Raw genomic sequence first — 12,647 nt, forward strand, 5'->3', positions numbered from 1 at the left:
ACATTATGCATACTCATTTTAAACCTGTGTGTGGTTTTGACTGTACACAAGAGGTGCTCACCTTGAAGAAATTTGCCTGTATGTGTGGGCAGCACCTGTATGCCTGGGATGGATGATGATACACAAGACCACCAGTTGTGAAAGGCGTGTGCAATCAAAGTTGCAAAACTTTCCTGTCATTTCTATTTCATATCCTCTCCCTTCCCAGGAAGAGGAAATTTATCAAAGGTGCCAATGCATAACAAGGAAAGAAAAGACTTTGAAGTTACACTGAGCCACTGCGTTAGTAAAAAAACCCAACTCTTGTAGACAAACCTGTAGCTCAAACCAGACCGATGCATTTAGAAAGTCTTTACATTTCCCACAGTCATCCATGACAGACCCTAAGAATATCTGTTCTTTGCCAGCTTTCTTATTGCCTGTTCTCCTTAGCCAATTTAACTTCTCTACACATTTTACTGGGATATCATGTCCATTTACATAGATCTTTTTTAATTACTGGGTTCAAAATTGTACATGACAATGCTGTTTCAAAGGTGACTCCCTGCAGTATATTCTCCTGTAAGGTTTCAAGATCTTTACCACCACACCATCCTTCTCTCCCAAGTATTTCCTCCCTTTTCAATACTTTTCTTTATACAGGTATTATGAAATGAAGATAGTTTTTTCAAAAGACAAAGTTACACATACAATCTGAAGTATCAAATTTTTTCAGGTTCAGAAGGATGGATCTGGCTTTTACATGAATAGTATCATAGTATCATTCAGGGTTGGAAGGGACCACAAGGATCATCTAGTTCCAACCCCCCTGCCATGGGCAGGGACACCCCACACTAGATCAGGCTGGCCAGAGCCTCATCCAGCCTGCTCTTAAACACCCCCAGGGACGGGGCCTCGACCACCTCCCTGGACAACACATTCCAGGGTTTCACCACTCTCATGGTGAAGAACCTCCTCCTCACATCTAGCCTGAATCTCCCCACCTCCAGCTTCATTCCATTCCCCCTAGTCCTATCACTACCTGAGATCCTGAGAAGTCCTTCCCCAGCCTTCCTCTAGGCCCTCTTCAGATCCTGGAAGGCCACAATTCGGTCACCTCGGAGCCTTCTCTTCTGCAGACTGAACAGCCCCAACTCCTTCAGTCTGTCCTCATAGGAGAGGTGCTCCTGCCCTCTGATCATCCTTGTGGCCCTTCTCTGGACACATTCCAGCACTTCCACATCCCTCTTGTAATAGGGGCTCCAGAACTGGACACAGTACTCCAGGTGGGGTCTCACCAGGGCTGAGTAGAGGGGGAGGATCACCTCCCTCGACCTGCTAGCCACACTTCTCCTGATGCAGCCCAGGATCTGATTGGCTTTGCGGGCTGCAAGTGCACACTGAGAGCTCATGTTGAGCTTTTTGTCCACCAGCACCCCCAAGTCTCTCTCCTCAGGGCTACCCTCCAGCCAGTCACTGCCCAGCCTGGATTTGTGCCTGGGATTGCCTCGACCCAGATGCAGGACCCTGCACTTGCTCTTATTGAACTTCATGAGGTTGGCTTGTGCCCACCTCTCCAGCCTGTCAAGGTCCCTCTGGATGGCCTCCCTTCCCTCCAGCGTGTCTGCTGCACCACACAGCTTGGTGTCATCAGCAAACTTGCTGAGGGTGCACTCAATGCCACTGTCCATGTCACTGACAAAGATGTTGAATAAGACAGGTCCCAGGACTGATCCCTGAGGGACTCCGCTTGTCACTGGCCTCCACTGGGACATGGAGCCATTGACAGCCACTCTTTGGGTGCTGCCATCAAGCCAGTTCCTTATCCATCTAGTGGTCCACCCATCAAACCCATGTGTCACACAGTACTCCAGGTGGGGTCTCACCAGGGCTGAGTAGAGGGGGAGGATCACCTCCCTCGACCTGCTAGCCACACTTCTCCTGATGCAGCCCAGGATCTGATTGGCTTTGCAGGCTGCAAGTGCACACTGAGAGCTCATGTTGAGCTTCTCGTCCACAAGCACCCCCAAGTCTCTCTCCTCAGAGACTAAACTTTGACTATTTCTATCTCTCCAGATTAAAAAGAACACTCCCTATTATTTTTTTTTGTAGGAAACACAGCATAAAGAATTACTGATATTTTTAAAAGCACCTGCTTATAAGTAAAGCCTTCTTTTCTGAAACATAAGAACATTCAAATTAGTGTAGCCATTACTCTATGGTTCTTCAATGTCACCAGAAATGTCCTTCAACAAGGAGAGAACGGGTATATAGAAGTGACCAAACTAAGTGGTCTTATAAGCAAAGGTGATCTCTAATTTGAATAATTTTAAAGCACATGTGAACTTTCAACACGAGAAGTGATTTAGAGTTTTTCCAACTGCAGTCTAGATTGAAGCATATCACCTTTAAATACACAGCCATTTATCATCTTTTCTGCAGAGCACTGTAAAAATTATTCTAATACATTTGGTTGGAAGGAGTTTGTAATGAGTCACGAAAGGGATTAACCTCTCATCACAAGACATGGGAATATTAATACTTTTTTTTTTCCCTATCATGAAAATGTTTTCCCAAAGCAGATCATCTGCAGCTGCCACTAAGGATGTAGCATCCGATTCTAGCCATGTCCTGACTTCAACATCACTTGAGGAGAGATGCTATAGTGTTAACCACAGCTGTTCTTCTCTAAAGTATTTCACAAAAAAACTCTTCCTGGAAGAGTTTCTCAGGAACTGTTTACTAGAGCACAGGAAACTGAACTGAGCACTGGGACCACAATTGTTTATTCTTCTTCTACTGTGGAATTATATCTAAGTTGTATTAACAACGCACTCCTTTATGACTTCACTCATTCTTCACCTGCCTATACATTTAATCATCAGTGTTTTAACTACAGTTGATACCTGTGAGTATGATGAGGAAATCCTGGCTGAATCTACTTATCTTAATTCTTCAATTGATTACCTTTCACATTTTATCTTGTGATCTCAAATCACCCTTGTCAATCTTTATTGGTGTCTGAACACTATGATTTTCCTTTAAGGAAGACTAAGAACAGCCGTTAGGCATTCTCCTATCTCATTTATTATATGTCCTTCCATCATTCTATATTCCACATGATTTTGTCTAAAACCACTTCTCATCTTTATCATCTCTATGAAAATGCCTTAGTTGTGTGTGTGTATGCATATACAGTTTTATATATATATATATAGTATATATATATATAATATTTCCAATTAAAATGAAACAGTTTGGTCTTTCACATACAGGGCATTATCATGGCAAGTTATGGAGAAAAAGTGATGATGATCTTACACAGTGTAATGAGGGCAGGTTCTTTCCTGAAAAAACTGCTCAGAATTAAGAATATAATGTTAGGAAAAAATATTTTAAAATATGTTCTTTTATACCACAGCTAATTAATACCAAATGGTTTGACTTAAAGGGAAAAAAATCTACTGCTCCTTCTGCTGGTCTTTGGAATTAAGGCATCTATCATGTCTAGCAAGGAATCTTTTTATTAAATATGTGAAGGAATGTGTTGGTTTTGAACAGTCTCTTTACCTTATATGGCATCAAGGAATTGCATGTGTCACATTTGTGTCTTTCTTGATTTCCTGAGTTCCAAAGATACTAAATCACGACAAGTTTGACAGGAAAGGAACAGTCAATACTTATAACTTTGTGCGTTGTACTGTGATACATCAGATTAGCAATAAGCAACAGGAAGACCTCCTGACAACCACAGGCCCTATCTACCTTGGAAACACTTTGGAAACACCACTCTTAGGCAGCAACACTACTCAGTAATAAAATTTACCTCCCATATCAGCACTGTACTTTCATAAATCTAAACATGTCTTACAATGGAGAGTTATCTGTAGCTAGAAATACCTGCAAAAATATATTATTGTGCAAAATGAAATGCACAAAACTGTGAAGTTCAACAAGTACAGGATATCACAGTACATAAACAACAAACATGAAGTTCAGTTTTTTTGAACTGCATTAGGAATGGAGTCTGCAATCTCACCAAAAGGAGAATTACATTGTCCTCCAACATAAAAGGGTCTGTAAACCCAATAAAAAATAGGAATCCTTGCTCTTAATCTCAAGCACAATATTATTTGGTACATGCTTCCAGTAGGTTCCTTCATCATCTGTGGGGATTTCTTGCTTTGGGAATGAAACAGCCATATGACAAGACAGATGATGGATACATACCAGACATTACCTAATATAAATGGGTTCTACTTGGTGAGGACCAGGGTATGAGACTGCAGAGACTATTCAAACCATCTTTCTATTACAAAAAATTATGCATGGAGGGGATTATATGCCTCCTTATATAGGCATTGGTAATCTACTGTCAAATTTTGGAGAACATGTTGATATACTGTTCTCATCTTAGGCTCTGGCCTGTATGTTTTAGAAGATAGGGTATGCCAAAAGACTGCACTGCAACACAGTGCTACTTTGGTACTAATCTAATACATTATGCAAAGGAAAACCCCCACTATATCCTATTAATTTGTAGTGCTAGCTAGAATGGCTGAAGCAGAGTATCATTTCATGCTCTGATAAATCAGTAAAAAGCAATAGATGAACCTTCCAGAAATACAAGTATTTGTATACTGTCAACATACAAATAAATACAAACCAGACCCAGGATTTTCTAAGCACACAGCCATATTTTTGTATGTGGAAGATAAAAAATTACCAGTTTCCCTGGACCTTGTGAAAGAAGCTTTCAGCAAGTAAGAGCTGCCATGAAGTACCAGGACATGATTTACTAGTGCATTAGGGTACTGAAATAGGGCTGGCTCTTAATGTAGCTTCAGCACCTGAAGAGTCCACAGAAGATGATGGGGAACTGCACAAACCTCCATGTGCATCTTTAATAAGCAAAGTAATCCACTGCTCTCTTAAAGTGTTACCCAAGTCAATATACATCATGCAATATGGCCTGCTATAACTTCTGGTCCTTGCATGGCCTCTCTGTTTCAAGTTTACACTGGTTCTTCAGTCCTCTGCAGTCACTCTGACCTCACTCACTGCTTTTGCTCTATCCCAACCTGTGTGTGAAAACACCTATTTCAACCTGATGGTTGAAATGAGAACTGCATGAGAATGAGAACTGCAGTTTCTGAAGAAAAAGGAGGTAACACTTTCTTTGAAGACATTTCTCATGCTTATATGCTTTCCTAACCACCGTATGCATAGGCAGATAGGAATAGTGGAAAAAATTAAGTCTGGTATGAAAAATTATAAAGTTCTTTTTTCCCCTTCTTGTTGGTCAAACAACAGCAAACTAGTATATTTAGTTCAAAGCAACCCAGGAACTGAGTGGGGTCAAACTTCATACCACAACTTGGAGCAACCTCCTCTTTGGACTTAATTTCATGGGTTTAGCAAAGCCATGTGCTTAATTTCATGGGTTTAGCAAAAGCATTCCTTTATTTTCTGACAGATGAAAACTTTCACACAAAAGCTCCTTGATCTTACTTAAAATAGCAGTTGCCAGTTCTGAGCAACATTAGAGATGAAATATGTACCTAAGTGGCATGCATGCACATAAATAAAACTACTAATATACTCACCCCATCAATGTTAATCTAAAAGAAACTTCATTCTTTTTTTACTCTGTCAATTCCAGTCAAAAGACAAGATCGATATCCTAAGCATTAGGGCACAACCCTGGTAAAACAGTAGTCACACCACGTCCTGAGGCTCAGCAAGTCCACCCAAGAGCTAAGCAGCCCTTCAGTATATGCAGGGGAAAAGCATGAGGAACAAGGATGGCACAGCAGGGACAAAGTGTTTGAACTAATTGCAACAGGTCCTCCCACCCTCCCACCACCCATCATGGTGCTCAGGGAAGGAGGCAGAAGTGTTGGGAATAAAGAAATGAAGTTGAGTATGTAAAGAAGGTAGAGGGAGGAAAAAGCCCCATCTCTGGGAGAAGGTATTATGAGGTTTGTCTTGGTTTCTCATTGCCCTACACTGTTTTTAATCGTCAAAAAATCAAACTAAACTTCCACAAGTCAAGTCTGCTTTCAGCTTGATGGTAATTGGTGAGTGATCTCTCTGTCCTTATCTCAACCCATAAGGTTTTTTTCTTAATATTTTTTTTCCCAGTCCTCTTGAGGAAAATGAGTGAGTGAGCAGCTGAGTGGGCACAAGGCAGCCAGCCAAGGTCAACCTAGTGTAACATGCTTGAAGATGGATGTCTTGTCAGTACATAGCAGGAGGTAAGTGTACAAGTAAGATAAGCACCAGACATTTTCAAGTCAGCAAGTTGTGTTTTATACTTGTTCACTAGTTTTCATTGTAACATTTCACACAGTCACATCTAATAAAATCTAGTGGTATCTAAAAATGTAGGGTAGGATGACAAGGTCAGACTTTGATATAAACTCTATCTTTGTGACAATCTGCCTACCCCAAAAACCCTACACACAGGCTATTCAAGAAGGAATTTAAGAGATTACTGCAGAGCTACACAAAAGAGAAGAGGAAAACTGTAGACAGCTCCTTCTGTAATCTTCTTCTGAGACAAGGAATGAATTCCCACATAGTATTTTACTCATCCCTGCTATGACAGAATCAAGGTAATACTATCCAATGGCTTCCAGGAGAGCATTTTAATCTCCCCAGAAACTAGATTAAAATGTTATTAATGGTTTACATTGGCATTCAATGGACATCAGACAAACTGACCAATTGCAGGGGCTACTGAGGTGTCCTATTGCTTTATACTTTCCAGACATGGTCTCTTTTGTAAATAGATTACCAGTTAAGGTAGTAAGGCCACTGAAGTGCAAGCAGGAGGTGACTTCTAGATCAAGCAGATGTTACATCACTAGAAAGTATAATGTGATGATGCAACATTAACATGCTGATGCAATGCAAAAAATGTCTTTTTTTGCATTGGAAAACAGTTTTCATTTCTGCTCACCTGCTGGCAAGCCAGAATGGAGCACGGGGAAAACCAGGAGAAAACCAGGTAGGATGTGCTTAAACCAACAGTCATGCAATCCTTTTATGCAAAGTGTATCACATTTGTAGTACTTATTTTTCCCCTTCTCAGAAATGACAGGCTTAACCCTACAGTCAATACTGATGTGAGGGAAATGCTGAAATACAACCTAATGAGAATTGCACTCATCCTATTCACAGGACCCTGGCAGATCAAGTAAGGGGTCCTACTTCTCCCATAGCATCCATTCTTAAAAGCCTGAGGCAGTCTTTCAGTCACAAACCTTGATACCTATAAACAACAACACCTTAACCAAAAGAACTTTTGAAATTTACCACCCAAAGGGGACTTTAAGATTTTATACCAGGCTCTTCATTTACTGTTTACAGATACACTTGACAATAGTCTGTTTATTGAACTTGTTTCATTAAGACCAAAACAATAATCAAAATAAATTAAGTAAGTCTGCCTCTTTTACTGCTTTAACATTTAATCCCACTTTGGAGTCCCAGGGACTGTATGCACTCAACAAATGATTTCTACTGCTTACTGATATACAGTAAAGAAATGAAATGAATGCATGTTGTGACTATCAGTGTGCTTTTTAGAATGATACTGTAAATCACACCCACTGCTTTGGACAGAGTGGTTGCATTTCCATTCCTGCTTAAGATGATGAAATTAGAAAAAGCAGAGCTGAAACCAAGAATGAGGAGGTACATGAGACAGTGTATTTTCTCCCTTAATGTCCAAGATGTATGAAATTAAAGAGGTAACTAATGGTGAACTGTAAGCAATTAAAAAACAAACAAAAGAACATCAGAAGCAAACAAACAAAACAAGCAAACAAAATAATAATTAACCTAATTTTCCCCAGGGCTGGATAAGAAGCAGCAGGCATAATACTACTTTAAATGGTGTCCCATCATGGCAGCTGCCAACAGTCAAAATGGGGAAGTGAGACTGCATGACACTGCCTTGAAAGAAACCAGGCCAGTAATTATTTATACGGTTAGTCTTCATGCATTTGAGCAACATACATCCATGCACTGTCATGCCAAAAATGGCCTCATAGTATTTAACAGAAGAGTTGCACCAAAGCAACAGGTCTCAGTGGTTCTGAGAAAGAAAACATCAAGAATTTTACCTCAAGGTGAGATTACACTAAGGCAATGCAAAAACAGCTGCATCCAACTTCAGTGTAAAATTCCAGCTTTAGCATTAACTGGTTTTCCTGCAGGATCTCCCCACACCTTAAATATCTTTGCCTCCAATAAGAATTAAAACTACAGAGCTACACCACTATACAATTTTGGAAAGAAAATGTTATTTCAAAAGCAGCAGAGATACACCATTATACAAGTTTTGGGGAAGAAAAAAAGTTATTTTAAAAGCTCTTTCTCCTTTTACAGAAACTGTCACATATTTATCAAACTAAACACTGTGTCAGTTTAAGGCTCTACTAGGTTACACAGATGTTAAGAAAAAGAACTTCGATTTATTTTGGGCTTCTAGCCTGGAATATTGCTTACTAGGTAAGAACAGAAACGTCAATCAATAAAAGAAACCCCTTGCCTTTAGAAGCCCAATCTCAAACTATGTGCTTATATGCAGCTTAAAGTTTTCACACAGTTTCTGGTAGGAATATGCAGGTTTCCTCCCCTGATTACAAAGGTCATCTTACAGCTTTCCACAAACTATTCAGTTTCATTCTTTCAAAGATGCAGAGAAACTATTTTGAGATGCAAAGAAACACCCTCCAAATCACAGTTTTACCTGCTGCTCCACACGTGTATGTAGGAATGCCTATATAAATCCACTTAGCTCAGGAATTACACACATTTAAGTTTTATGCTATTATACATGATCTTGCTTTATAGTCTGCATCTTAGAGCCAGAACTTTTGGGCCCAAAGTATTACTCTCTACCCATTTTCTCCCTATTCATTTGATTTTAACATCTCTTCCCATCACCACCTGTCTTGTCCCATTTAATTGTTGTCAGCTGAGAAAAAAGTCTCAAACCCTTCAATCTCTACCCACCACAGGATTATCCAGTTGCCAGTTTCATTATTTGCTCAAGCAGAGACAGAAAAAAAATACATTGGCTTAGAGAAAAGGTTTGTTTGTATAAGCAAATATCTCATTATTCTGCTAAACACAAGGAAAAAAATAACCTCTAATATTCATCATAATAAATATAATGTTTTTAAAGCAAATGGAGTATTTAAGAAATGCATTCTCTTCCTAGCATCTAGTCTACACTAAAAGAAAATCACAACCCAGTGAAGCCAACAGCAGTTTTCATCATTGGCAATGATGGTGAACCAGGGTGCCATTGATGAAAAGTGGTATTTAAGTTTGCTCTCAAATAGTGTAACAGCTGTGCAGATAGCCCCAAGAAGAACAGAATACAGATTTGGATGGCATTCACCTTTATCTAATCAGAGGGATCAAAATAAAGAGATAAACGACTCTAATCCAAAGGACTTGCATCTCCCTGCAAGAAGAGAGCGAGCTAGACTGCAAACAGAAATGGAAGAAAACAAATGGGTTAAGATAGTAGACTTCAGGGATCCTATCTAATAATATAGCTATTCTTTTTGGAAGCACTGTAGAAGTGAATCAGACTACTGCAGTTTCACAGGAATAATGAAGGGTTATCCTGAAAAGATCTGAATATACAGCAGTTAAAATTTTGCCAAGTTATTGGGATCATTACTCTGGAGACTGGCTTCTCCTCACCTCTTCTTAATCATGGCTCCATCACCTGCAAAGATTATTGCAAAGGCTTCCAGTTATCACAACAATAATACTGTACTAAAATCAGGACCTCAGGAAATTCTTCCATGAAGAAATGCTAATGTATAATGAGCAAAATATTATAACCAAGAATATTCATACGGTGGATTTCTTTAGTGTACAGTACTCAGGGAGTCTCATCAGAATAAGTAAAGAACTAAACCAAATGTCATAGAACAACAACAGAAAACTAAAGAAGAAATATCCTCAGCACTTACAGCAAAAGAATTTCAGACTTATCTGAACACAGTTTTTAAAATCTAAGGAGCACTAATGGAAATTTTCCAAAACCAAAATAACAGATCAGAAAAAATGTATTATTGCCTTTAATGGCTTTTGCAGTGTTGCTTAGAAACTCAGTTTCAGATCAGAGGAGCAGCATGGCAGACACAGAAGAAAAAGGTCCAACACAGAAAATTCTAAAAACCCCAACAAAAATAATCATAGAAAAAAAAACCCAACAGATTGTTTTCACAATATTAAACTGAACTTGAACTTTTCAATGATTCAGGGGCCTGAGGGAAGCGTTACTAGGCAGTCTTGATGGAAAATATACAGCATAAAATTCCATTGTCTCTTTTGATTTTGCCTTGATTGTTTTGTTTCTGTTCATGTGACCAAAACAATAAAAAATACCATTTGATGTACAAGATCTCATCATGCATCATAAAGACAATAAATAGCTCAAATCCTTACTGTTGTCATGTGAATGGTTTGTCTTAAATTTTAGTGCTAGGATGCTTCCCTTGTAAATGAAGCTCTATTCTAGCACAAAGGTCTGGTCCAGTCAGTGCAAGAGGATACTTGAGGCATGTCCAAGCAGGATAACTGCTAGCTGGTAAAAGGTGTCACTTTTTGATTTCTATTATGCAAATTGCCCAATCCCATTAGTGTTGGCTACCAGAAAGAAACAACCAAATACTGACTTATTAAGAACAAGCACTTTTTAGGAAGTGAAGACTGATACGTAGGAAATTGTTGGGCATTCTAACAAATGCAAAATCTCTAGAGATTAACATTTTCACCATGACACAGAATGCTGGTATAAGCCTTTCATAACTAATAACCATTTAGCCAAAAGCCCATTACATTTTTAGAGAATTTCAGAGGGAGAGCAGTTTTTGTCTGAGACTTCACCCACTCGAGCCATCCACAGGCTTGGATCAACCTTTTTGCCCCAAACTACGCGCTTCCCGTATTTTGGACACAGTTTATGTAAGCACATACCTGGAAAATTGTTCTTGCAGCCCACGCATCTGAGCTCTGCTACGCTCTGACTCAAGTGTCACCTCTCGTAATCTTTTTTCACTCTCAAGCCTTAAATGTCTTTCTTCCTCCAACTCATGTATCAGCTTCTCACGCTGGAAGACCACAAAAATGATTTCATTAATTGTGCACATAAAACATAACTTTGAGCAAAAATTTAAGATCTGGTTTGGGAAAAATCAAACAATGAAAATAATTACCCTAACCATCCAGTCCATCCATTTTGTTGCATTGCAATGTTACATGGAATAACTAACCAGAGATGGAAAGCCTTTCAGATTATCTCCAACACACTGATCTACTCTCAACTTGGCTCAGACATATTTAAAAACAAACACCAATCCATTCCTTCAAAGTTCTTTCTCTTCACCTCCAGAGCTGTGATCATCTTCAGATCTGTGATCTATTGCACCTGAATGCAGATATGGGGAAGCATGAGATATGTAACAAGAACAGTTTGTTGCCCATCCATTAGTGTTTCAATCTCATGAGCAGAGAAGAACTTGATTCTGCAGGCACTGGTTTTCTTGGTTTGGCTAAGATGAGGATCCCTATGCTCATGAAGGTTAGGAGGAAGTTTTACACAGAGAGAGTGATTGCCCATTGGAATGGGCTGCCCGAGGAGGTGGTGGAGTCACCATCACTGGAGGTGTTCAGAAGGAGACTTGATAGGGTGCTTGGTTGCATGGTTTAGTTGATTGGGTGGTGTTGGATGATAGGTTGGACACGATGATCTTGAAGGTCTCTTCTAACCTGGTCTATTCTATTCTATTCTATTCTATTCTATTCTATTCTATTCTATTCTATTCTATGCTATTCTATTAGCTGGCCAGAGTATATTTGAATCTATTTAGCAATATACTGTGACAAAGAATATGGTTTTAAAGACTGAATACTAAGCAATCAAGTATGAGAGAGATAAAAAAGTCATTACTAATAGTTATCAATTGGCAAATGGTTGCTAATTCCTAAAACACAGGACCCCCAACCCACAACATACAGTACTACCTGGATAAATGCACATATGTCATGGCCAAATCTTTCTCTGGTTTTTGTTGTCTCTTTTTAAAGAAAGAACATCATCTAAAAGGTTACTTAATAACTTCAAACTCTTTTAAAAGCAGCTAAACACAATTTGGGAGGAGCAGGGGAATGAACTGAAAAGTTATTAAAAATGCTACTGGAATTCAAAAATGTATATATGGCCTTTTCCATGTAACCCTGTTAAATGGAAATGAAATTATTATTTTCCCCTTGTGCATTTAAATGAGATAATAAATCAATAAGGAAACTCCAAGCAATTTGCATGATACTACGTTATCCTCTGTCAGCAAAGGGGTTCCGGTGCCACTTGTCTAAGAAAAGGTTAAGTCACTGTACAGCTACAGTGGGTTCACCACCTATATGCTTTGAAACACCTCGTGCCCATGGTGCAGTGTGATTTGCAGCCTGTCAAACAGTCTGACATAGTCCCACTGTTGACCTAAATTTTTATGACTTACGTGCAAAAATTTATCTAGAAAGTATACATACCACTTCATTAGAAAATAACAAAGGCATCTTAGTGCTAAGCCATTAAATGGGGGAGACAAATTATTTGTACAAGTCTCACAGCT

At 39.2% G+C, this 12,647-nt stretch overlaps 1 protein-coding gene across 7 annotated transcripts in view; it reads right to left on the reverse strand.

The window, feature by feature from the left end:
- The window catches only part of NCKAP5 (NCK associated protein 5), a 531,557-nt gene that overhangs the window by 189,742 nt on the left and 329,168 nt on the right, over nucleotides 1-12,647 (reverse strand). For all 7 annotated transcript variants that reach the window (XM_068139093.1, XM_068139094.1, XM_068139096.1 and 4 more), the window contains one exon: nucleotides 10,993-11,126. In XM_068139093.1, coding sequence (XP_067995194.1) covers nucleotides 10,993-11,126 — 134 coding nt within the window. The remainder of the gene's footprint in view (nucleotides 1-10,992; nucleotides 11,127-12,647) is intronic.

The sequence above is a fragment of the Melanerpes formicivorus genome, unplaced genomic scaffold (genome assembly GCF_026170545.1).
Source record: "Melanerpes formicivorus ecotype bairdi unplaced genomic scaffold, bMelFor1.0.p_v2 SCAF_5, whole genome shotgun sequence".
In the NCBI taxonomy this organism is placed as follows: domain Eukaryota; kingdom Metazoa; phylum Chordata; class Aves; order Piciformes; family Picidae; genus Melanerpes; species Melanerpes formicivorus.